The 27,732-nt window shown below is 37.9% G+C and overlaps 1 protein-coding gene across 8 annotated transcripts in view; it reads left to right on the forward strand.

Annotated features, from left to right (window-relative positions):
* The window catches only part of LOC126075153 (C-type lectin domain family 12 member A-like), a 99,879-nt gene that overhangs the window by 66,725 nt on the left and 5,422 nt on the right, over positions 1-27,732 (forward strand). For 6 of the 8 annotated variants that reach the window (XM_049882412.1, XM_049882414.1, XM_049882415.1 and 3 more), the window contains 7 exons: positions 227-328; positions 1,385-1,462; positions 3,403-3,522; positions 8,842-8,937; positions 9,204-9,389; positions 10,009-10,160; positions 12,364-12,470. In XM_049882412.1, coding sequence (XP_049738369.1) covers positions 8,874-8,937; positions 9,204-9,389; positions 10,009-10,160; positions 12,364-12,470 — 509 coding nt within the window. In that variant the 5' untranslated portion in view covers positions 227-328; positions 1,385-1,462; positions 3,403-3,522; positions 8,842-8,873. Of the gene's footprint in view, positions 1-226; positions 329-1,384; positions 1,463-3,402; positions 3,523-8,841; positions 8,938-9,203; positions 9,390-10,008; positions 10,359-12,363; positions 12,471-27,732 lie in introns of those variants that run through there. The other 2 variants (XM_049882417.1, XM_049882410.1) reach the window with 2 other exon arrangements.

Genomic DNA, 27,732 nt, shown 5'->3' on the forward strand with positions numbered 1-27,732 from the left:
AACAATTTTATCCTTTTTACTATGTATATACTTTTCGGCAGGCATTTTGAACTCCATTTAAAAATTAATGAATCAGGTCACATAGTGTTTGGCTGCCAAAAAAAAAAAAAAAAAATCATTGTTAGAATCAGGACCAAGCTATAGAAAACTGAATGTAAAAAAGAAGGCTAGGGAAAAGAGTGATTTTGTTTGTTTGTTTTCCCCCTTTTTTTTAATCCCTGAAAAGGTAATGAAAAAACGTTTGGAGTTGGTGCTGCATGGTGGAGCTGAAGCTGGAACAAAGAGAATCAGAGCACAGCTGAGCTGTGAGAGGGCAGAGCTCTGAGAGGTGAGACCTTTTTGGATAAATAGAACCACTGGGTCACAGAGAAAGTTAATAAGAAGGACACTGTGGGAGATATTGAGATAAATAACAGAGATAACTTTTAAAGATAAAGTCTATAAAATCTTTGAGAAGAAAACTGAGGACAATAAAACAACGATGGTCAACTCATATCCTTTATTAAGAGAAATCATCTCTTTTTGATTACCTGTTCCACTCACCATCAAAGTTTTGATGCCCTTTAATAGAATTTTCCCATTTTAAAATATTTGACCTCATGAGCTCATCCTCTTCCTTTTATGATCATTTTATCCTATTATACCTCATGGGTGAAATTCTCAATTTATCTTTGAATTTTCCAAATAAAACTGTGTTTCTGGTATCGTTTTGTTTTTCAGGGAACTTTTTTTTGGGTATGTTTTCAAAACGATTCTTTTTATAGCATTCTGTATTTTTGCATGCTATTGTGCTTTGAAGTCAATATCGCTGAATTACTTTAAATACAAAATAGCACACTGACTTTAAATATACAATTCATCATGCTAGTGACATAGCCTTGGCACTGAGGACAGAAAAAAGATATTGCTCCCCTTTCTAGGTGGAAGTGAGTTAAAGAAAGGAGTGGTAGAGAAAGACAGGAGACTAGGGGAACCAGTACCTGAGGTGGAAGAAGCACTGAAGGAAAAGAAACATAGTGTGTTATCAAGAAAGTTAACACCCTGAAAAACTAAAGCTTAAATAATCAGGCCCTTACCTACCTTTCAGTGTATGGTACTGTCTTGCCACACATGTTGTTATAATGCTGGAAGTTATGCTACCAGTGTTTCAAATATCAGCAGAATCATACGTGGTGGGCAGGTTTCAGTAGAACTTCCAGACTAAGAAACAGTAGGAAGATAGTAACGTACTAGTAATGTACTTGCAAAAATTAGCCAATGAAATCCTGTGGGTCACAGCAGTACGTTGTCCAGCATAGTGCTGGAAGATGAGCCCCCTTAGCAGAATGGATCATGAAGATGGCACAGCCTGAGCAATGTTTCTGTTGCATGTGGGGTCACCAAGTGTTGGAGCTGACTTAATGGCAACTAACACAACAACAACATTCACAATATCACTGGACCCTGTTTTCTGAAGCTCTAGGTAAGTTTGGGCTAATTCTCCAAAGGTGGGAGAATCCCTCCCTAAACCAAACCTAAAAGCAAACCCACTGCCATCGAGTCGATTCCGACTCATAGCGACCCTACAGGACAGAGTAGAACTGCCCGATAGGGTTTCGAAGCAAGGCCTGGTGGATTTGAACTGCCGACCTTTTGGTTAGGAGCCTTAGCACTTAAACACTACTCCACTTTTTGGCAGTGCAGTTTTTCTGACTAAGGTTGTGCCTGCAAGGAGGCAGCCTTCTACAGCTACAGCCTTTGTGCTTTGGTTAGCTGCTCTCAGCCTTGCCCTCTCAGGCCTGGTGGTGGCAATGGCTTCCCACAGCAGCTGTTCACCCCAGAATGATTCACCATCCCTTGTTGTTTCTTTTGACACTATCCATGTCTTGCAAATCGTCCATGTCCCTTATTCTCTTCAAATGGCCCTTTTTAAGAGTTCAGCTTTTTTCTTGGGTCCCTGACTAAGGCACTATAGTTTTCTTTTAGTACCTAATTGTACGCTGTCACTGTGTTCTTGGACTCTTTATTACAAGATTCTGAAAGTATGTGTCTTGACGATTTTGCCACTGTACACATGTCTTCACCTATCTCTATTTGTTTTCCTTGTTTCCGTTTTAACAACCCACAAAAATATAAGTAATTCAGGTATCAGATGATTTTATTTTTTGTTATGTTTGATACTGGAAGGCATGGGAGAATTATTTGAGGATCATCTCTTAATACTGGGCAGGAATCAAGACTGATATAGGATGTGGAGGACAAATCATTAAAGCATCCCAGGTCGCAGCTGACTTTGTGAAAATAAAGATCTTACTATTTGTTCTAACATATGTTAAAGCAGTTAATTTTTTATTGAATTCTTTTTTAAATCTTTACTCATGCTCCTTAATAGAAAAAAAAAAAAAAAAGGCTGATGTGTCTCTGTTTTCTTATTTACATGGGATACTATTAATAAGAATTTCAAAGTAAAATTTACTAATGAAAATGGCTTCCTCCATCCCCACTTCATTAAGAAATCAGTGTATCCTTAGCCTAAGAATGCTCAGTCCACCTGATGAGGCAAAAATCTGCATGACCCTTGTTGTTCATCCCCTTTACCCTTTGTGTAGCTTAGCTAAGAACTGGCTCCAATCAGTAGTAAGAGAGACACTAAGGCTGATCTCAGCTGTCCTGGCACACAAAACTGTTCCTAGGGTCTTGAGTATGCACTTCGGCCATGAATACACTCCCTAACTTGGGCTCCTGGGCACCAGATCACATAATACACTCCTAATGTGGAGAAACCAGGTGTTTCCTAGTTTCTCTTAGGCTAACCTTTGCCCTTATAACTGGTTTAGGGGGCATGGAGCTAGCTCTCAAGTCTCTGGGAGTGCTCTCTGGGAGTGTTCAGTCTCCTGGCTAAGGCAGCCCTTCTCAGTGGGAACCTTAGCCATGATACATCAAAAACATCTCTGCCAGGCCACTGCTGTGGAGTAATCAGTGTTCTTCAAGGACTGTATCCTTTCTGTCACTTCTGCTTAAAAGCTTTTCTACAATAAATCCTATAACTGCACCATGTGGCTCTAGTGATTGTGTCCATGACCTCCTTACAGGACGCTAATATTTCCCAAACGCAATTTAAAAAAGTGTTTTCTGTGTTTGATTTTCTTGTTTGTTTAAAAAAAAAAAAATTTCTTGTTATTGGCCATGAAATCAATTCCAACTCATGGTGACCAGAAAAGGGAAGTAATGGGAGGAAGAATTTTGTTCCCTCTTTCGACATTTTCAGCAACTCATTTGCAGACATGTAGGTGATTGACACAACGTATTTATAAATGGAAGTTTAAACATTTAGACTTCATATAGCAGATCCTGTTCAATATATTCAACTCTGCTAGTTCACTCTTGGCTTTTATAATTATAATTATTATTATTAATTTACAGTCTGTGGAGCTTACTTTGCATATCCATCAATGCCTAAAGAAGTTACCTGTGCAGATCTAAACTTCCAGGAATCGAGAAAGACAGAAAATATGCAGGAGTTTGACAATTTGGAGAAAACAGGTAAGTTTTTGGGCTAGGTGGTAAAATTGATTATAGACCTTCATCTTAGGTATTAGTGACTTGACAATGATAGTGGTATTCTTCCAACTTTAATTGTTAACTAACACTCTCCTCTTATAGAAGTTGCCTAAAGGATCCATAGAAAATGGTTATAAAAGATATTTAAAAAGGAGCGATCTGTGTCTCAAATAATATCAATCTACTAAATTTTTCCATTTTTTTGTGTTGGCTGAAAGAATAAACAGAAGAGAAGGAAGTGAAAGAAGAATTCTCATGTTTTATTTAAGACTGTTTTTGCACCATATATGACATCTTTGAAATTCTCACTTTACTATGAATGGAAATTTTATTTCATTAATTATTAGCTCTTATATCCATTTATAATCACCAGTAACAAGATAATTCTGTGTGATTTTGCCTTTATAGAGGTTTTCTTTTTTGAAAAAAAGGCGTTGGGATTTTATAATAATTTGTCTTTATTTTCTTGTTTGTAATTCTCCTTTATTTTATGGAAAATCAGGATGGGCTTACTGTGAATTTAGCATAACCAACAACTAGAGCTTTGCCCGCATACTGACTTTAAGCATCCCATTCCATCCCTTCCATTTATTTTCCTACTAATCCACTTCATTCTGAATTTTCAAATCAGAAGTTCTTCAACACCCTGGAAATCTTGAAGCCATGTCTTCTTTACTTCCTCATTTCTGTATATTTTCTCATGTCCCAGCTTAGAGTCTATGTTAGATAACAAAAGGTATATATTACCTAATATCTACCATTACTCCCCACCCCCTTCAATGTACTTTGTTTTTTCCTTGAAAAACTCTAATCCTGGTTAAATCCAAAAATCCTCCCTCTTTGCCCCACTTGAACAGCTAAATATTGCTTGTGAAAAATATGCACTCTCAACTCCAGTGTACTCTCACCTGGTGACCTTTCTTCCTACTTCATTCTATACCTTTTCTTCCTACTACCAGAATTTCCATTCTACCATATCTGTACTCACACTCTCAGCCTTCCTTCCAGATACTACTTACTAAATGCTTGCTCTGATTAAAAGACACCCTACTCATTTAGCTCATAATTCCTGCCCATCTGGAATTTTCTTCTTGCTCACCTGCTTCATTATCTTTCTTCATTGTGTAGTTGAATATTCTCCCTTCAATCAAACCTGTTGCTATCGTGTTGATTCTAAGTCATAGGGACCCTATAGAACTTAGTAGAACTGGCCTCATGTGGTGTTCAAAGAGCAGCTGTTGGATTTGAACTGCAGAGTTTTGGTTAACAGCCAAGCTCTTAACCACTGTGCCCCCAGTGGTCCATTCCCCCTTAATTCACTGAAATGTTCCACTTCTCCTCTCTTAACAAAACACAGTTCTCAGTTGTATATTCAGACCTCTCCATCTATTGTTCCACTTCTTTGTTCCCTTTCACAATTAGATTCATTGAGAGCAATATCTGCAGTCACTGTCTTCCTACACCTCACCTCTCATTTTCTTCTCACCTGACTGAATTAGGCTTCTGCCCTCATTATTCCATAAACCATGGCTCTTGTCTAGATAACTGGTGGTCTTCTTACGCCATCACAATGGTCACATCTCTGTTCTTTTAATACTTGACTTCACTGCACCCTTCACTAAGTCGAATAGTCCTTCTTCTTTAAGCACTTTCTTTGCATATACTCATGGACACACATCATCTGGTTTTTTGCTATCAGAGTGTCTGGTCCCTCTCAGTATCCTGTTTTGACTTTTCCCTCTGAATCAAACTCTGTATGTTGGAACACTCCAGGGCTCTGTTCGGGGTTCCCCTTTCTTGTGTCACTCAACTTACTTTTATATGTTACCTTAGTCAATTCTTTGTCTTCAAACACAATGACTCTCAAATATCTCCTTGTGGCCTCTCTTTGGGTCTCAAGGCTAGAAAATTCAAGTATGCATTTGACATTTCCATATCTATGTCTAAATTATTTTCCAATTAAAAATGGCAAAAGTAGAAATACCTATTTCCCCTCAAATGTGCTAACTCTCCCATCATCCTAATTTCATTAAATACATAAATAAAAATCTAGCAATAATCATGGGTTTCCTAATTGCCAGAACTCTTCTAAGTGCATTGCATATATTGAATCATTAAATTTCCAAAACTTTGTGGTCTATCTTTACTAATGTAGAAACAGAGATGTATATAGACTTCTAGTGACTTGCCCAAGGACCCACAATGAAAAGCCACAAAACAAGATTTCAGGCCCAAGTATTCTAGCTTTAGAGATTGTGCTGTGCTTTTTATTACCACGCTGTGCGGCTTGTAAGTGTGTGTGTCATCAGTGTCCACCAACTTTCTCAACTCAAAAATCTCCTATAAACAATTCATTAACTTGTACTGTAAATTCCAACTTCAGAATGTATCCTTAATCTACTCCTGGGTTATCACAATTCTTAATAGTAGAAAACCAGGACACTATTCTCTGTCAGATGGTACATTTCATTTGCTTTTGTACTATTTGGAAAGCCCGGTGGCATAGTGATTAAGCATCAGGGCTGCTAACCAAGAGGTTGCCAGTTCAAATCCACCAGATGCTCTTTGGAAACTCTATGAGTCAGTTCTACTCTGCCCTATAGGTTCACTATGAGACAGAATCAACTGGACGGGAATGTCTTTGATTTTTATGGGTTATGTGTTATTGTCCTTGATTTCAAAACTGTAGCCCAAAATTAATTCTTCATGTGCGGTCATGGTAGTCTTTCTTAAAAATGAAATGGAAGAAAGAAATCAGCTATTTTTCTCTTCCAATTAAATATTTCTGGTAATTAAAAAAAAATCCAACCTTGTTTCCCTGTCTAGCAGTGCTTTTGTCTGTCCATTGCCTTTCTGTTTGACCTCTTCTGACACCATATCTTGCCATGGCCACAATTTTTTTTTTTAATAATTTTTATTGAGCTTTAAGTGAACGTTTACAAATCAAGTCAGTCTGTCACATATAAGCTTCTATACACCTTACTCCATGCTCCCACTTACTCTCCCCTTAATGAGTCAGCCCTTCCATTCTCTCCTTTCATGACAAGTTTGCCAGTTTCTAACCCTCTCTACCCTCCTGTCTCCCCTCCAGACAGGAGATGCCAACACAGTCTCAAGTGTCCACCTGATACAAGTAGCTCACTCTTCATCAGCATCTCTCTCCAACCCATTGTCCAGTCCCTTCCATGTCTGATGAGTTGTCTTTGGGAATGGTTCCTGTCCTGGGCCAAGAGAAGGTTTGGGGACCATGACCGCCAGGATTCCTCTAGTCTCAGTCAGACCATTAAGTCTTATCGTTTTATGAGAATTTGGGGTGTGCATCCGACTGATCTCCTGCTCCCTCAGGGGTTCTCTGTTTTGCTCCCTGTCAGGGCAGTCATCGGTTGTGGCCAGACACCATCTAGTTCTTCTGGTCTCAGGATGATGTAAGTCTCTGGTTCCTGTGGCCCCTTCCATCTCTTGGGCTCATAGTTATCATGTGACCTTGGTGTTCTTCATTCTCCTTTGATCCAGGTGGGTTGAGACCAATTGATGCATCTTAGATGGCTGGCCACATTTCTTTAGCCTCTCTAGATTTCTTTTGCTTTCTAAGTAGGCAAAGCTTTTCCCCAAATGAGGGTCTTTGAGGTAGATGTTGCTGCTTTCTGTAATGTTCTTTCTTCTGAATTTGCATCGATTCCTAGGAGCTGTAAGACGTGAAGAAGCCACTTTCTTTATCACTTGATTTCAGGTTCTTCCTGGCATAGTACAACTTGAGCTTTTCTTATGTATCTGTTTATTTCACTATCTATTCATTTATTTTCTTGCACATTTGGATTTAGTGTCTATTGCATAAGTCTTCAGTAGGTAACTTTTAAATAATTGAATTCATGAGAAAATAATTCAAAAGAAAAATGCCCCTTGAAATCATTCTAACCTTGGCAAGACCTCAAAATAGTTCTTTCACTATGGTTATCCAAAGTATGAAGCAATTTTTGCATTTTATTAGAAATCCTGTGTTTTTATTGCATCATCAAGTGAGTCACAGGACGTATAAAGGAAGTATAGTGATATTATCATGTGATCACTGAATTATGTTCTCTTGAAATATCTAGTCTTCACAGGTACACATAATGGATTTATATAATACAGTGATTTAGTAATAATTCATTCATAATATAAAAGCCATAATTTCTGTTTTATTAATAGGAAAAAATCTGTTTTGGGTTTCATTGTTCAGAAAAAGCTTTTTGTTAAAAAGAGAAAAAAGAAGGAAGAATGAAAGAAAGCAGGCAGAAAGAAAAACTTATGGATTGAAATGTTTCCCCCCAAAATATGTGTTGTACATCCTGTTGTAAAGTCTGTGGTTATAATCCCATTTGGGAGTGGGTTTTCTTCGTCATATTGATGAGGCAGGAGGACTGTAGGATACATTTTGAATCAATCTCTTATAAGGTATAAAAAGAGCAGATTAAGACAAGGAAGAAACCAGAGATGTGGGAAGAGAGATGCCAAGCCACATGAGGGAAGTCCGGGGGCATAAGCTCAAAGAGACAAGCACTGTCCTCCAGAGCCACCTGGGAGAGAAAGACTTCCCCTAGAGCTGACACCCCGAATTCAGACTTCTAGCCTCCCAAACTGTGAAAAAATAAATTTAGTTTTTTTAATGTCATCCACCTGTAGTATTCCTGTTATACCAGCATGAGATAACTATGAAAGATACAAATTGTAAGGAAGGAAAGCTATACATCTGGCCTAACTGAGATGGAGAGCTGATGGAAAGACCCCCCTAGAGACATTGTATAGACACAGCCGATCGTGTATGTTCCACTGCCAGACTCTCAGGATGTTCTGGGAAATCCGTACACAATGGAAATTGTTTTCTTTGTCACCCTGTGTTTCCTATTCAAGCAAAGAATACCGAGATTTTTTTAGCTGATAACTATTCGGTTTTCCCAAATTTGTACAATTAAGAAAAAAGTATCCTGATTGGTTAGTTTTCTCTCCCTTTGTTTTGTAAATCCTGCTTTTGCCTCTTTGTTTCTAAATCAGCTTACCAGTTTACTGCCTCTCCCGTGAAAACCAATTTGCATGCACACTAAATAACTTGACTGTTGTTACCTATTTTGACTTACTCTTTCAGACTTTTTTTCTTTTTTTTTTATGCCTAAAAAAAAAAAAAAAAATTTTAATGGGTTTCTAGGAATTCACAGTTAATAGAAGAAAATGTTAAAAAAAAAAGGGGGGGGAGGCAAAAAATCAGTCTGTCCCATTAGGATGCATACCATTCCCAGGTCTCTTTGCTGCTTTTGCCTTCCACAGCATCTTCTGCTCCATCCTGAGTAAGGGCACAGATGACCTTGGCTCTGACTCTTCTCTGCCTTCTCCTGCTGATTGGATTGAAAATAGGAAGTGTATGTATGTATTACTCCAGCAACCAGAATTGTGTGAGTTTTATAACCAAAGTTTTCTTTTCAAATTGAGGCCTTGGAATGATTATATGTCATATGCCCAGAAAGAGCACTAACAACACAGTACTTATAGTGTGGTACTTAGTCTCTTTCTCTCACTCTTGTGGAGCAACTGCTTTCCAACCCCTTCCATCTCCTTAAATAGTTTCTGAAAAAGGGAGGTGGTGATTCTTTGAGGGATAAAAATATTTGATTAATTTTTTTTACCTGAAGTTTACATAATCTTGAAGCTAGAAAAGGGAAACTTGAATGAACTGCAAAGTTTCAAAGAACTTCAGAGAAATATTTCTCTACAAGTGATGAAACACAAGAATATTTCCAAGGAGAACATGATCCTCTCCATCACACTGCAAAACATCGCAACTGAATTATGTCGTGAGCTGTACAAAACCCAAAAAGGTAGTCTTTTATTTCTCTCTAAGTTATTAGACAATGAATTAAATCTTAAAGTCATTTGAGAATCTTTTCAGCAATAGCTAGGGGCCTTTCCTGATGAAACAATTATTTAAGTGAGGGAATTAAATATGGTTGACAGAGGACTCATTTGTACAACAATATACTTAAAAGAAAAAAACAGAAAACTGAATAGTTATTTTATGTCATACGATATAATAATAGTTATTATATTATACGGTGTTAGGTAAGCAATTGCTGTCGAGTTAGTTCTAATCATGGTGACCCTGTGTGTATCAGAGTAGAACAGTGCTCTGTACGATTTTCAGAGGCTGGTTTTTTGGAAATAGGACATCAGGGCTTTTTTTAAACGTGCTTCTGGGTGGACTTGAACCTCCAGTCTTTCCATTAGGAGCAGAGCACATTCACCATTTGCAACACACAGGGACTCCTTGGCATAAGATTGAGGTCTAGAGCCTAGAATTTTTTTTTTCTCTTTTGATTTAAAAAGCAGAAATACAAGTGAATTTAATCAATGTAATTCAGAGGTAAAGGGAAAAATGACAGAGAATAAAAATACAGATGAAATAAAAAAATTTTTTTTTTTTCTTTTTTCTTCTTCCAGAGCACAAATGTAAACCTTGTCCAGAGAAATGGCTGTGGCATGAGGACACCTGTTATAGCTTACCTGACGAGGCTGAAACATGGCAAAACAGTGAAAGGAGGTGTTCTGCTTGGAATGCCAGTCTACTGAAGATTAAGTCAGAAAGTGTTTTGGTAAGGACCCATGGTTCTCTGCCTGTGAGGAAGGAAATCCCTTTTCCATCAAAGGATAGAAAGCAGTGGGACGTTTGGAGGGAGAGATATATTAACCCTGACATGATTCTGCCTATTTTAGTTGAGATATCAACTGACTTACCTTTGGGTATCATAGCCAAGATAAATCATATTATTTTTTAGCCTAAGACCTTAGGATCATTGGGGTCTTTAGAAACTGATGGGTATATGAGTGGATACAGCATGCCCAGAACGCTCAGGTCTTAATATTTCCAGACTGGAGCTCTGAAATCATATCTCAGAACACAGCTTCTGAACATTTGTCTAAAAACTGAGGATCTGGAGATTATTTCTGAGGGTTACTAATTCCATAAAATCTACACATGGGGAAATATGTTTGTTTTCACCATTTTGGATTTCTTTTTCTTTTAATGAAGAGAAAAAGGTAAGATATCCTAGGATAGCAGATGGTTTTGGTGAAATATGTGTTGTTAGTACCCATCTGCTTGGTTCTGCCTCATGACTACTTTACGTATAATGGAATGAAATGGTGCCTGGTCCTGCGCCATCTGCATGGTCATTGGATCTTGAGCCCATTGCCATGGCCATTGTGTCAATTCATCTCATTAAGGGTTTTCTTCATTTTTGCTGACCATCTACTGTATCAAACATAATCCATCTTAGAAAATATAGTATCAGAAACCTCCGTAGAAGCAAAGATGACAAGGCTTTGGCTTACTTACATTGGATACATTCTCAAGAAAGACCAACGTCTAGAAAACGTCATCAAAATACGTAAAAATAGATAGAATTGTAATGGGATGGCAAAGTCAAATACCAAGATATACATGGCATTGAGTCCTTGGGTCTCAGGAAAAACGAATTCTCCGGTAGGTTTATTTATTTTATTTTATTTAATGTTTTCTTATATCGGAATAATCTCTCCATGCTTTTATATTATTCCGTGATGTCTCAGAAAATAATCATATGTTTATTCTTTAAGCAAAATTGTATTTTCCTAAGATTTTCTGCTTCCCTACTATGATAATCTTTGCCAATCTTTATAGAAGAGCAGGTAATCAATCTCTTTCTCTCCCCATCATTCAATCTTTGCCAATCTTTATAGAAGAGCAGGTAATCAATCTCTTTCTCTCCCCATCATTCTCAAATGACACATTCATAGTTACTTATTAAAAGAAAAAAAAAAAAAAGCCTGGAATAGGAAAAAAAAAAAAAGTTAATTCAATGCATTTTGCTGATTCCAAATTCTGTTTTTATAAGCACTCTCATCTCACTTTGGTGCATTTTTCACATATTCTTTTTTCCATTTCCATTAACTTAAGTTTACAGTCATTAGCTACCTCCTTTGCCCTGGAGTGAACATTTACTGCTCAAATATTTGAATCCTGTAATTTGTGAACTTTCACTGAACCCAACTTAAAGTTATACATGGAAAGGTAGATCCTTTCTTCATGTGAGACAGTACTTGATAGTGTACAAATGCTGGAGGAAATCTTATAGTAAGGGGCACTGTGATGTAGGGTCTAAAATTAATGTTCAATATTATGTCCTGCCTTAGTACCACAAGGGGTGAAGGGGTGAAGGCTCAAATGGCCTAACTGCAAGTTCCCTACCCCCACAGATTAGGTCCACTAGTCAAGAACACTCCTTGTCACATGGACTAACATCAGCTCCTGCTTATCCCTGAGTAGTAGGCTAGGTATTTGTTTTCTGCCAGTTCACTGAATTATACAAACAAGCCAAGCACATCCTCCCATAGAAACCAAGGGGCACCCCATCGTTGATAATACAGAGCCTGCCTCCGAAGCCCCTGCTTGTTCACACTGTTCCTGAGTACAACCCCTGTGTAGCCCTGCATGGCAGCTGGTGTCCTCCTTCCCTGAGCTGAGTGCATGTGACTAACAAACTGTTGCCCATCTCACCTGTGCAGTGCTGTGTGCTGTGTGTTCAGCCATTCCCCTCACCCTAGAGCAGGAATCCCTTCTTCACGACCTGGTGATGAGGAGGCCATCAAAGCAAGCACTTTCTTTCCATTTCCTGTGATGGCGTTGACAAGTAGTAGAATCATGTTACCTAAAATATGTCACCTTTAAAAGGTAGCTTGGAAAAAATCTTGTAAGGAGGTAATGTGCAGAAAGGAGAAAAAAAAAAAACTTAATCAGATCACCTCTATTTCTGGTAGGAATTTACACAATCCCAGAGGTTTAATTATGTTTGGCTGGGGTTATCTCCGAGACAAAAGAGAGACGACTATATGCTCTTGAAAGAGAAAATTAACTCTTCTGACTGGTAAGCCTCATTTATTGCTGAATTTTTTTCTACTTGGATTTGAGTGGAGTTATTTCTCTTTGGAAGATTTAGATTCCAATTACAATCAGCTTCGTTTGGAACTGCATGCTTCAAGAACGCTTTTCTATCAGGCTTCTTTGATGTTTGAAAATGCAGAAAGTTGCAATAAATGTCCTTATTTTGACCAATATTAAGTTTAAGAGCCACATATGGCATAATTTCAGTGACTAATACTTTCATCTAAGGAAATTCTAGAGGTCAACCAAATTCACTGTACTCTAACCTACGCTAAAAATGGGACGAAGTGCTGGAGATAACAAATAGAAGTGGAAGATTGATTGTTCTCTTAAGTTAGTTATCAATTGCATGTGCAGACTGATAAACAATCTAGAGATAAAAGGAATAGGACGTAATAAATGCTTCATTAGAAATATATAAAATAACAAAAATAGGTTTTAGCTTTGAAATGTGTGTTATAACTGACCTTTCAGATGGACATTTTTGAGTGAAATGTATAGAGACAGTCTAGAAGTGCATTTTAAGTCAAGAGAATGAAGTGAACTTAGCACGGCATATTGCATGCGTGGGCCGTATCTAATATTTTTTTGTGTAAAACCTTGAGGAACGTGTTTATGACTATGCTATTATTAGTAGACTTTTATACTGTATTTGTCCAGCTTGTAATGGGAAAGACACTTCACTGCTTTACATAGAAATGACTCTGAAATTCCATTCTATTTTATAATCCCACATTTGGGAAGCAGATAGGCTCAGACCAGATAAAGAAACCGGAGTCTCAAAGTGGTGAATACTGTTGGAAGCCCAAGAGTGAACACTGGTCTGTTAGTTGAGCGCACATCAAACAGGAGAGAACTCAGGGGCACCTGTGTGGGGTGCTGCCGCACTGAATCTAAGCACTGATTCCTGCATCCTCAGCACAGTGGGTCAGGAGCAAATGCAAGTTTTGCCATTTTGTTTGTTTTTTCCTTCAGAAAGAAATAGTGGGTTTAGGCTTTGGGGTCAGAAAAAAAGGTGGCACTATCTTTGATGGTTGGACAATGAGAGGACAGAATGGGGAAAGGATATGTAAAAATGGAGGAAGGAAGAATATATGCTGTAAAGGTACTACTTGGAGTGAAGAACTAGAGGCAAAGTAGTGTATGTGTCAGGGGAGACTATAGATGGAATCTTGTTTTGAAAATATTGTAGAATAATGTGTGCTTAGTTGTAATTATAGCAAATGGGAAGGTAATCTGTAATAGAGTAGAGAACACAGTAGATATTTCAAATTACCAAGGAGCAATGATGGAAAAAAAAAAAAAAAAAACATTGCCATCAGTTTGCTTCCAACTCATAGAAAACCTGGTGGTAAAAAGCGTTAATGAGTTTGGGTGCTCACTGAAAGCTTGGAAGTTCAAGTCCACCCAGAGATGTCTCAGAAGGAAGGCCTGTTGATCTACTTTCAAAAAATTAATGTACACCTATGGACTATAGTTCTACTCTGTCACGCACGGGTCATCATGAGTCGGAATTAACTAGAGGAAAAAACAATTTATACATATATAATGAAATAAAAAGGTGGATAAACCACAAAAAATGAAGAAAAATAAAAATGAAAAAAACACAGTGTGGAATAAGTAGTGAGCATGGAGCAAGATGAAAGAATAAAAATAATATGTCAAAAGAACTGAAGAAAGAAAGCTGAATCCTCTAGAGACATGTTAAAACTGTCAAATGTTCTTAATAAATTCAGTTATAAGTTGTTTCTAAAACATGGTGTCAAAGTATAAAAAATAAAAAAAATAGCAAATACAGATCAGGAAATGCAAATAAATAGAAAGCAATCTTATTATAATAATGATATTGTAATATTAATATCATTAACAGGAATTTCAAGTTAAAAGCCAAATATAAGACAGAGAGATATGTGATGACAAAAGGCTGGATTTATGAGACAGTAATAGTCTTAGCATATGTATACCAAACAATGTAGATTCTACATAAGTAAACAAAACAATTCAGTAAATCAAAAACTTAATAAATAGAATTATAAAAATAAATTTTACTTTCCTCTTTCAGAGTGGAAACAGTTTTAAAGATTTAAAAAAGGAGATAAGTAATATTATGAAAATGATTGTTTACTTAAATATAACAGTAAATTTGCAACATATGAGCAAATATACAGACAGATAGGTATGGAGATATTTATCTAGTCTCCAACATATTTTCCTCAAAGATCAGCTACAAATTTTTCAGAAAACAAACTTTAATAAATTCTAAATTTTAAAATTATTTTCTACTGATAACTTTGGATGAAAATTATAAAAAGGGGAAATCTGAACTTGAATTTAAAACACTTATTGCCCCAAAATAAATTCTAGACAAAAAGCAAATTTGTTAGAAAAATACGTCATAACCAAACTATAAGAAATCGCAGAAACTATACTCAGAGGAAAAGTAAGAGTCTTTAATGAGTATGTGATTAAAAAAGAAAGACTAAAATATGTGCTAGTTAGTTCCAGCCTAAGGCACACTAGGAAAAAGTACCTGGAGATCCACTTCCAAAAATCAGCCAATGAAAACCCTGTGACTCACCATGATAGTCTGATCTGGTTGTGCACGGGGTACCATGATTGAGGGGCCAACTAGATGTCAGCTGTGAACAAAAAGAACACTAAACGCTGAAGAGAATAGAAAAAAAATTTAAGGGAAACTCTATGCATTTAAAATTGGTCAGTAAAATGACAAATCCCAATAAATACAATCAGAGCAACTAGCTATGAATTTGAAAAAAAAGTTAGTATACACCCATCATACAAGGACAAAACTACAATGTATTGCTGTTAATTATTGTAGAATTGGTTCCAACACAAGGCTACCCTGTGATAGCAGAACTAAACATTGCCAGGTCCTGCGCCATCTTCAAGGTCATGGTATATTTGAATTTCTTGTTGCAACTATTGTGTCGAGTCATCTCATTGAGGGTTTCCCTTGTTTTCACTGGCCCTTATTTGCTAAACATGATGTTCTTTTCTAGCAATTGTTCTGTCCTGATGACTTACCCAAAGTTAAGAGAGCCGAAGTCTTGCCGTTCTCCTTTTTTTTAATTTTCTTTATTGTACTTTAGGTGAAAGTTTACAAATCAAGTCAGTCTCTTACACAAAAGGCCATACACACCCCAGCATGCACTCCCATCTACTCTCTCCTTAATGAGACAGCACATTCCAACTCTCCACCTGGTATTTCCCATGTCCATTCAACTAGCTCCTGTCCCAGTCTTCCTTCTCATCTCGCCACCAGGCAAGAGTCGCCCACATAGTCCCATGTGTCTACTTGAGCCAAGAAGTTCACTCCTCACAAGCATCATTATCTATCTCATAGTCCAGGCCAATCCCTGTCTGTACAGTTGGTTTCAGGAATGGTTGCAATCTTGGGCTATCAAAGACTCCAGGGACCAAGATTTTCAGGGTCCCTCTACTCTCAGTCAGACCACTAAGCCTGGTTTTTCTATGAGAATTTAAGATCTGCATCCTATGGTTCTCCTGCTCCATCAGGGTTTCTCTGCAGTGATCAAGGGTAGCCGGTCACCATCTAGTTCTTTGGGTTGCAGGCCAGTAGAGCCTCTGGCTTATGTGGCCCTTTGTGTCTCTTTGGGCTCATATTTACCTTGTGTCTTTGGTGTTCTTCATTCTCCTTTGCTCCAGGTGTGTTGAGACCAATTTATGCATCTTAGATGGCCGCTTGCTAGCATATAAGACCCCAGATGCCTCTCGCCAAAGTGGAATGCAGACCATTTTCTTAATGCATTTTGTTATGCCAACTGAACTAGATATTCCCTGCAACCATGGTCCCCAGACCCATCCCTGCTACTCTGGCCTTCACAGCTTTTGGTTGTATTCAGGAAACTACTTTTGGTTTAGTCCAGTTGTACTATCACTGTGTTATGTGTTGCTCTTCCTTCCCCTAAAAATTTTTTTGTCTAGTATCTAGTTAGTGAATATGCCTCTCCCTCCCTCTCCACCCTCGTAACCATCAAAGAATATTTTCTTCTGTGTTTAAACTTTATCTGGAGTTCTAATAATAGTCATCTCATACAATGTTTGTCATTTTTACATTGACTAGTTTCACTCAGCATAGCGCCTTCCAGCTTCCTCCATGTTATGAAATGTTTCAGATTCATTGTTGTTAATCATTGCATAGTATTCCATTGTGTGAATGCACCATAATTTATTTATCCACTTATCTGTTGATGGGCACCTTGGTTGCTTCCACATTTTTGCTATTGTAAACAGTGCTGCAGTGAACATGGATGTGCATATATGTGTTTGTGTGAAGGCTCTTATTTCTTTAGGGTATATTCCAAGGTGCGGGTTTGCTAGTCGTATGGTAGTTCTATTTCTAGCTTTTCAAGGAAGGGCCAAATTGATTTCAGAAGTGGCTGTACCATTTTACATACCCACCAGCAGTGTATAAGTGTTCTGATCTCTCCACAGCCTCTCCAACATTTATTATTTTGTCTTTGGGATTAATGCCAGCCTTGTTGGAGTGAGATGGAATCTCATTGTAGTTTTGATTTGCAGTTCTCTAATAGCTAATGATCATGACATTTCCTCATGTATCTGTTAGTAGGCTGAATGCCTTCTTTGGTAAAGTGTCTGTTCGTATCCTTTGCCAGTTTTTTAATTGGTTATCTGTCTTTTTATTGTTCAGTTTTGGCAGTATCATGTAGACTTAAGAGGTCAGATGCTGATTGGAAATGTCATAGCTAAACACTTTTTCCCAGTCTGTAGGTAACCTTTTTATTCTTTTGGTGAAATGAAGTCTTTGGATGAGCATAGGTGTTTCACTTTTAGGAGCTCCCAGTTATCTAATGGAAACCCTGGTAGCATAGTGGTTAAGAGCTACGGCTGCTAACCAAAAGGTCAGCAGTTTGAATGCACCAGGCACTCCTTGGAAACCATATGAGGCAGTTCTACTCTGTCATATAGGGTCACTGTGAGTCAGAATTGATTTGACGGCAATGGGTTTGATTTGGTTTTAGCTATCTAATATCTCCTCTGGTGTTTGTACACCGTTGGTAATATTTTGTGTACTGTTTATGCCATGTATGAAGACTTCTAGCGTTGTCCCTCTTTTTTTTCCTTCCAAGATCTTTATCATTTTAGATTTTATATTTAGGTCTTTGATCCATTTTGAGCTGCTTTTGAGCGTGATGTGAGGTACTAGTATTGTTTCATTTTTTTGCAGATGGATGTCCAGTTATGCCAGCACCATTTGTTGAAGAGACTGTCTTGTCCCCATTTAACAGACTTTGGGCCTTTGTCAAATATCAGCTGCTCATATGTGGATGGATTTATGTCTGGATTCTGAGTTCTGTTCCATTATTCTATGTATCTGTTGTTGTACCAGTACCAAACTGTTTTGATTACTATGGTGGTATAAAAAAAATAAGCTCTAAAATCAGGTAGTATGAGGCCTCCCACTTTGTTCTTTTTTCTTCAGTAATGCTTTACTTATCCAGGGCCTCTTTCCCTTCCGTATGAAGTTGGTGATTTGTTTCTCCATCTTGTTAAGCAAAGTCACTGGTATTTGGCTCGGGATTGCGTTGTATCTATAGATCACTTTGGGTAGAGTACACATTTTTACAATATTGAGTCTTCCTGTCCATGAACAAGGTATATTTTTCCACTTATATAGGTCTCTTTTGGTTTCTTTCAGTAGTGTCTTATATTTTTCTTTATATAAGTCTTTTACATCTCTGGTTAGATTTATTCCAAAGTATTTGATCTTCTTAGGGGCTATTGTAAATTGTATTGATTTGGTGATTTCCTCTTTGACGTTCTCTTTGTTGGTGTAGAGGAATCCAACTGATTTATGTATGTTTATCTTGTATCCTGATACTCTGCTAAACTCTCCTATTAGTTTCAGTAGTTTTCTTGAGGATTCTTTAGGTTTTTCTGTGTATGAGATCATGTCATCTGCAAACAGAGATACCTTTACTTCTTCTTTGTCAATTTGGATGCCCTTTATTTCTTTATCTAACCTAATAGCTCTGGCTAGGAGTACCAGCACAGTGTTGAGTAAGAGTAGTGATAAAGGGCATCCTTGTCTGGTTCCTGCTCTCAAAGGGAATGCTTTCAGTCTCTGTTTAGGGTGATGATGACTGTTGGCTTTGTATAAATGTGCTTTACAATGTTTAGGAATTTTCCTTCTTTTCCTATTTTCCTGAGAGTTTTTCTTATGAATGGGTGTTTGACTTTGTCAAATGCCTTTTCTGCATCAGTTGATAACATCATGTGGTCTTGTCTTTTGTTTTATTTATGTGGTGGATTATACTGATTGTTTTTCTAATGTTGAACCATCCCTGCATCTGGGTATGAATCCCACTTGGTCCTGGTGAATTATTTTTTTGATATGTTGTTGAATTCTATTGGGTAGAATTTTGTTGAGGATTTTTGCATCTAAGTTCATGGGGGATATAGGTCTGTAGTTTTCTTTTGTCTATACCTGATTTTGGTATCAGGGTTATGCTGGCTTCATAAAATGAGTTGGGGAGTATTCCATCCTTTTCTATGCTATGAAATACCTTTAGCAGTAGTGGTGTTAAGTCTTCTTTGAAAGTTTGGAAGAATTCTCCAGTGAAGCCATCAGGGCCAGGGCTTTTCTTTGTGGGGTTTTTTTAAATTACATTTTCAGTCTCTTCTTTTGTTCTGGGTTTATTCAGCTGTTCTGTCTCTTTTTGTGTTAGTTTAGGTTGGTAACGTGTTTCTAGAAAATCGCCCATTTCCTCTAGGTTTTCAAAGTTGTTACAGTACAGTTTTTCATAGTATTCTGTTATGATTCTTTTAATTTCAGTTGCATCTGTTGTGATATTGCCCATCTCATTTCTTATTTGGATTATATGCTTAGTCTCATGTTTTTCTTTTGTCAGTCTGGCCAATGGTTTATAGATTTTTTTCATCTTTTCAGAGAATCAGCTTTTGGTCTTGTTAACTCTTTCAATTGTGTTTCTGTTCTCTATTTCATTTAATTCTGCTCTAATTTTTATTATTTGCTCTCTTCTGGTGACTGAGGGTTTCTTATTTTGCTCTCTTCCTATTTGTTCAAGTTGTAGGGATAATTCTTTGATTTTGGCCCATTTTTCTTTTTGTATGTGTGCATTTATTGATATAAATAGACCTTTGAGCACTGCTTTAGCTGTGTCCCAAAGGTTCTGATAGGAAGTATTTTCATTCTCATTGGATTCAATGAAGTTCTTTATTCTGTTTTCAATTTCTTCTTTAATCCAATCATTTTTGAACAAAGTGTTCAGTTTCCATATGTTTCATTTCTTTTCCCTGATTTTTCTGTTATTGACTTCTAGTTCTATGGGTTTATGGTCAAAGAAGATGTTTTGTAATATTTTGAAGTTTTGGCTTCTGTTAAGACTTGCTTTTTATCCTAATATGTGGTCTATTCTAGAGAATGTTCCATGTGCATTGGAAACGAAATCATATTTGGCTGCTGTGGGTGGAGTGTTCTGTATATGTCTACAAGGTCAGGTTGGCTGATTGTGGCATTTAGCTGTTCTGTGTGTTTATTGAGCCTCTTTCTGGATGTTTTGTCCTTCACTGAAAGTGGTGTGTTGATGTCACCTACTATTATGGTGGAGCTGTCTATCTCACTTTTTAACGCTGTTAGAGTTTGTCTTATGTATCTTGAAGCTCTGTCATTGGGTGCATAAATATTTAATATCCTCCTGGTATAAACCAAACCAAACCAAACCTAGTGCCGTTGAGTCGATTCCAACTCATAATGACCCTACAGGATAGAGTAGAACTGCCCCTTAGAGTTTCCAAGGAGAGCCTGGTGGATTTGAACTGCCGACCCTTTGGTTAGCAGCTGTAGCGCTTAACCACTACGCCACCGGGGTTTCCTCCTCCTGGTATAAAAAAAAATAGTGTTCCTTTAATCATTACATATTGTTCTTTATTGTTTGTGGTAGATATACGTTTTATGTTTTTTTGGTCAGAAATTATAATAGGTACTCCTGCTCTTTTTTGCGTATTGTTTGCTTGGTATATTTTTTCCCATCCTTTGAGTTTTACTTTGTGTCTAAGTCTAAGGTGTGTCTCTTGTAGGCAGCATATAGACGAATCACGTTTTTTTTTTTATCCATTCTGCAACTCTCTGTCTCTTTATTGATGCATCTAGTCCATTTACATTAAGCATGATTAGAGCCCGGCATGAGTTTAGCACTGTCATTTTGATGTCTTTTTTGTGTGTTGTTGACAGTTTAATCTTTCCACTTATTTTTTTGTCCTGAGTAGTTTTTCTTTGTAAATTGTGTGATCCTCTTTTTCATTGCTGTTGATTTGTTTTTGCTGTCTTTATGTTTTTCTTTTCTTTTATTTTTGTGTGTAGAATTTTTAGTCTCCTTTGTCGTTACTTTAATATTTACCCCTATTTTTGTAAGTTTAAACCTATCTTGTATATCCCTATATCACTTTGATATCTTCTCCGTATGGAAGACCTATGACTGGGCTATTTAGTCCCTCTTTATTGATTTAATGCTGTCATCTTTTACATAATGGCATGGCTGATTCCCTGTTTTGAGCTTTTTTTTTTTTAATCTTGATTTATTTTTGTGATTTTCCTATCTGGGTTTATATGTGGTTGCTCTGTCTTGAGTTCTAGTGTTGTGTTGATATCTGATATTATTGATTTTCTAACCATGGAATTCCCTTTAGTACTTCTTGTAGTTTTGGTTTGGTTTTTGCAAATTCCTTAAGCTTCTGTTTATCTGGAAATGATTTAATTTCACCTTCATATTTCAGAGGCAGTTTTGCTGGCTATAAGATTCTTGGCTGGTTGCTATGAGTCAGAATCGACTCGATGGCACCGGGTTTGTTTTTTTTTCCTTTGGAATGCTTTACATATATCATCCCTTTGCATTCTTCCCTACGTGGTTTCTACTGATTGGTCCAAGCTCATTCTTATTGATTTTTCTTGTAGGTAAATTGTCCCTTATCCCTGTCTGCTATTAAAATTTTCTGTTTACCTTTGGTTTTGGCAAGTTTCCTTATAATATGTCTTGGTGACTTTCTTTTAGGATCTACCTTGTATGGGGTTCAATGAGCATCTGGGATAGATATCCTTTCATCTTTCACGCCGTCAAGGAAGTTTTCTGCCAACAAATTTTAAACGATTTTCTCTGTATTTACTGTTATCCCTCCCATTTCTGGCACTCCAAACACTCGTAGGTTATTTTTCTTGATAGAGTCCCAGGTGATTCTTAGGGTTTTTCATTTTTTTTAATTCTTTTATCTGATTTTTCTTTGAAGGTATTTTTGCCAAATGTTTTATTTTCAATCTCACTCATTCTGGCTTCTGTCTCCTCAGTTCTGCTCTGCTGACTTTCTACTGAGTAGCCTAATTCTAAAATTTTATTGTTAATCTTCTGAATTTCTAATTGCTGTCTCTCTATGGATTCTTGCAGCCTATTAAGTTTTTCATTATTTCGTGAATAATCTTCTTAATATCCTCAACTGCTTTATCTGTGTTCTCCTTGGCTTGTTCTGCTTTTGCCTGATCTCCTTCCTGATGTCTTGAAGAGTTCTGTATATTAATCTTTTGTATTCTACATCTGGTAATTCCAGGAATACATCTTCACCTGGAAGACTCCTTGATTCTTTGCTTTGGGAGTTTGTTGAAGCAATCATGGTCTGCTTCTTTATGTGATTTGATATCGACTGTTGTCTCTGAGCCATCTATAAGTTATTGTATTAATTTATTTTATGTTTGCTCACTATGTCCTAGTTTCCTGCTTTCTTTTGTTTTGATATACCCAAATAGGCTACTAGAGTGAGCTAACTTGACTATTGGAGCCTTTGAAGCACTAATGTCCTGTTACCACATGACTAGAGCTATTACCAGGTATCTGATCCTAGGAGTCCATTCACTATTCTTGTATGGATTCAGCTTAGGTTTCCCGGTAGTTTGTCACCTAGTGTGCGGTGTAGGCTCTCACCTACGATCTTACAGGAGCAGTGGTGACTGGTGTGATTGGTGTATGTGCACTTTTTGGTAGCAGCAGGGCGTCACACTTTGAGGAAGGCAGGGGCTGACAACCTTCCCCTGAATGTCTGTGAGGAAGGCACATCCCTGTTCTCTAGAGCGCTTTGTGGGTAGGCTCTGCAGTTATACCAGTGTTTTTAACTGTAAGGTCTGGTAGGTACCAGTTACCCTTGGAGCCTTGTCGCAGGTGGATAGGTGGTATGGGTGGAGCCTCCAGTTCAGGCCCTACCTGTGGGTAGGTAAGGGCCGTGTTTAATAGGCAGAGAGGTATCAGAGGTCAGAAACCTGCCTCTCCACCGCATAGCTAAAACAGTTACAGTCAGACCTCAAACAGATTCACCCTTGCAATATAACAGCCAGATCTTATCCGATGTAATGGGAGCCACCTGGATCTCTGCAGGGGTGAAGACAAAGTCTGTGGACTGCTTGTGCCTTGACTGGAGCCACTTTTGCTTTGAGTTTCCAGATTAGGGAGTATTTTTTCCCCATTGGTTAATTTGTTCCTTCTCCAAGAACAGGAGAATGCCTGTTTCAGGTCCAGGGAAATCAACTGTTAATGAAGCTAGCAAGGGCTGAGGGAGGAGGGATCAGATAGATGAGAGAGTTCTTTCAAAAGGAGGACCTATTAGATCTGTGCGGTAAATTAGACAAAATCATTTATCTTCTGCCGAGAACTCTGTTTTATATCAGATTCCAGAGGCGTGTGTAGATTGTGTGTGCTGGCTCCATTTCGTGCTTCGGGCCAGTGTTGCGGTACCTCATTTACCTTCTTTCGCTGAAGGAGCCATGTCCTTTATGCCACTGCCAGCCCCACGGTGGTCACACCTGGGTTATGGGGTATGCCTTTTCTCTTGCTTTCTTTTGTTGAAGCAGCCATGTCCCAGAACACTACTGCCAGTCCCACCACAGGGGAATAGGGATTGTAGCACTTCCGCTGACTCACCATCTCCTTCCTGTTCCTGCACCTTCTCTCCCTCCCCCATCCTTAGTCCAATTTTTTAACTTTGCCTTTGATGCTCAGAGTTCATGTCTTGCGATATATATATAATTGACTCACTTTTCTTTTTGGACTTTGTTGTATGAGGGACCACTGGAAACATCTGACTACTCCGCCATCTTGGCCCTGCCTGTATCCTCACTTCTAAGGAGCATTCTGCTTCTACTTCTAAGACCAATTTGTTTGTTTTCCTGCTACTGGGTCCCTGCTGCCTTTAGTGTTACATCTTGCTCTTTCTCTTCATCTCCTGGTTCCAGGAGCTTCTCAGTGCAGGGATCCCCGTTCCAAAGGATGATCTGGCTCTCCTTCCGTGGTGGACGTAGGATCCACTCTCATGCCTCTGGGGTGGCTAATTTTAATCCCAGGGGGATGGCAAAAGTGACCAATCCCATTGGTAGACCTCAATTGCCCTTTAACACAGTCCCAGTCACTTGAGTGGGAGTTACAAGATCATGGATAGAAAGGCCACAAAAAAGTGATACATCTCAACTCAAGGTATAACAATTTTCTGAATATTCCTTTTTGTATACTTTTGACTTTTTAAACTATCTTATACTTCAGATTAAAAAAATACACAATGACTTCAAAAAATAGGACAAACCCCTCATATCCACTATTTTGATTATATGTACTCAAACCAAAGACAAGAATAATATAAACATATATTCAACTGTGCTTATAAGTTAACTTTTCACAGTTATATCAGTTAGAATGTAACTTTGAGGACTAAGGTGCACCTGACCCAAGCCATGGTATTTTTAATCGCCTCATACGCTTGCAAAATCTGGACATTGAATAAGGAAGCCAGAAGAAGAATTAATGCCTTTGAATTATGGTTTTGGCAAAGAATACTGAATATACCACGAACTACCAGAAGAATGATCAAATCTGCCCTGGAAGAAGTAAAGCCAGAATGCTCATTAGAAGCAAGGATGGTAGGACTTCATCTCACATATTTAGGATATGTTATCTAGAGGGGCCAGTCCCTGGAGGATGTCATGCTTGTAAAGGAGAGGTCTAGTGAAAGAGAGGAAGACCCTCATTGTGATGAACTGACATAGTGGCTGTAACAACTGGCTCAAGCATAATAGCGATTGTGAGGATGATGCAGAGCCAGGCAGTGTTTTCTTCTATTGCATGCAGGGTCCTTTGAGTTCAAACAGAGTTGACAGCACCAATCAACAACAACATGGATTAGAAATTCTGAAACTATTTCATGTGAATTCTTTGTGTTGTTGTTAGGTGCCCTCGAGTCAATTCTGACTCATAGCAACAACCCTATGTACCACAGAATACCATTCTCCAGCACCAACCTCACAATCATTATGCTTGAGCGCATGGTTGCAGCCCCTGTGCCAATGCATTTAATTTAGCATCTTCTTCTTTTTCACTGACCCTCTTCTTTACCAAGCATGATGTCCTTCTCCAGGGACTGGTGCCTCCTGACAACATGTTCCATGTATGTGAGACAAAGTCTCACCATCCTTCCTTTAATAAGCATTCTGGCTGTACTTCTTCCAAGACAGATTTGTTCGTTCTTCTGGCAGTCCATGGTATATTCAATATTCTTCACCAACACCATAATTCAAAGGCATCAAATTTTTTTCGGGCTTCCTTATTCATTGTCCAGCTTTCAGGTGTATATGAGGCAATTGAAAACGCCATGGCTTGGGCCAAACACATCTTAGTCCTTAAAGTGACATCTTTACTTTTTTAACACTTTAAAAAGTTCTTTTTGCAGAATGTTAGGCCAATGCAATGCATCATGTGAATTCTAGCATTGAGCAAATGAGCAAACGATAAATTTATTTTGGACAGTGGGAGCCAAGTTTCTTTCTTTCACAGAAGAGAATTATGAATAAGGAAAGGAGATAGGGTAGTGCAAAACCTTTGGTGTTAAATTTGCATGGTAAGTGTGGTTTTATAGATGCATAGATTGACAGCAAGTATATATTTCTACTCTGATTTTTCCATTGTTGCCTGCCAAGGGCTCCATATAACACCCCTTTTGCCACAAACACTTGAGTATCATTGGATTTGCTGGATTATAAAGCCCACATATCACAGAAGCTTGAACTGCAGTCTAGATCTGCCGACACACCTTCTATTGCTCTTATTTCTATTGTAAATTACTCCATATATTGATGATTCTGTACTTGATCACCTTAGCGCACTCAAATATGGTATATATTGCCTCCAAATCCTAGAAAAATGTTGTGCTGTGCTTTTTTTGTTTTGTTTTTGGAGATGACAAAAAAACAAAAAAAAATTTTTTTTTTTTTTTCTTGACATGCTTAATACTACTGAGTCCCCTAGGAACTACACTGAGATGGTATGCCCTTGAATTATTGTGGAGATTATCTCTAACTTTCTAGCTAATTCCAGCTCATCAAACTAGTGTGATGTTTTGTAAAATGTCTAGGTGACCTAGATCTCTGTGGATTAAATTACTTGCAGAGTGGAGGGATCATATAGGAATGAGACCAAATATAAAGAGCTATGTTTATTTGCTTCAATAAAGATTTGACATCTGAGACAATGTCTGATTAATTTTAGTATTATTTATAGCCATTGTCCAAGATTCATCTGACTTCTGTACAGTCCAAATAAGTCAGTTAAACAGGGATGAATTAGGTTGCACATTCCTTCATTTTCAAGGCATTAATTGTGGCATTAATCTACTATACACCCAGGGATGTGGAATTACTTCAGGTTAACTCTCTTTATAGAGAAAGGAAGTTCTAGGAGCTTTCACTTGGCCCTTCTATCATAACACTCCTCACCCTGTCAGAAGAACCAGCATGGGGATTGTGAAACTTGCCAAATTGATTTATTCCAATTACATATTCAGAAATCAGAGAAATAATCATAGGGTATATCTCTTTACTAACTGGGCATACTGGTAGCCACACATGAGCCAATATTCCATCTATCGACTGACTACCTACCATAAATTGCCATTTGGGCTAGTGATTCACAGTGGTATTTTGGGGTTTACAGGAATTAGCATCAATTCAGTGTCTCATTACCCCTGATTTGTTTAGATATCCCTCCTCCCCAGCCAAAGTCATTGGAATGAGTGGCTCTAGGCTTCCAGGACTTCCTTTGGGGACGTTTTGGAGGGATATTTAAGGTGCATCCTTGCAGTAATGCTATAGGATCCTTCCTAAACAGTCACAATCTTATTTTCAATTAAAGAACTATGGGCCTGTGAATTGGCTTAGGTCAGGAAACAGGATAAAAAGTTGTAATTCTCAATTGTGGCAACTGAAATCAGGTTTTCGGACACCAGAACAAAAAGATTTTCTGATACACCTATCTTTCTCTATCTATGTGTATGGGGTCAGATTACCCAGTAACCAAGGTAAGTATGGGCTTACTTTATGCTTACTTACTAATCTGGAGTGAGCAACTTCACGTGGGAAACCCATGTGGTGTAACCCATGTGAAATTATTCACTACAGATTAGTAAAGCACAAGTATGCCCATGCTTACCTTGTTTACTGGGTAATCTGTCCCTATCAGGGATTGTAAATTTGAAAAAAGGCTCTGATCCTGTAGGAAGGTGCTGTGGGATTGGGAGAGAGACAGATGCCAGCCATGCCTAGAAGTAGAATCTTTTTCTTTTCTTTTTCTTTGATATCTAGGTCTGTATTTAATAAGAGAGATACATGGACTATATATAGAAAACTAAACCATTTTGAGCAAAGTTATGAAATAAAACATGAACTATAAGAAGCCATCTGATGTTCCTAGATGGAAAAATTCTATATTAGTAAGAGATTAAATCTCCACTAGTTAATTTATACACATTTAGTCCATTGCCACTGAGAATCCTACTAGGATTACTGGTTGTTCATATTTGATTAATTATAACTTGCAATTAGGCAAATGCCATTGTAGTTTTCTGAAAGAATTGAAGCTTTATAATGGAACTTTCTTTGGCAGGTACTAAAAACTATCAAGTTACTAGAATATAAAAATACTAGAATATAAAAATCTGTTGGCGTTGAGTCAACACCATGTGATACAGAGTAGAACCCCGTGTGCGTCATGGGATTTTCTGGCTGTCATCTTTAGGGAGCAGTTCACTAGGCGTTTCTTCTAGGGATTTGTAGGTGGATTAAAACCACCAGTCTTTAGGTAGGCAGTTGATTACACCCCACTTGTGCAACTCAGGCTCCTGTAACTAAGATATGGTGGCAGAAA

Source organism: Elephas maximus, chromosome 4, assembly GCF_024166365.1.
Source record: "Elephas maximus indicus isolate mEleMax1 chromosome 4, mEleMax1 primary haplotype, whole genome shotgun sequence".
NCBI lineage: Eukaryota > Metazoa > Chordata > Mammalia > Proboscidea > Elephantidae > Elephas > Elephas maximus.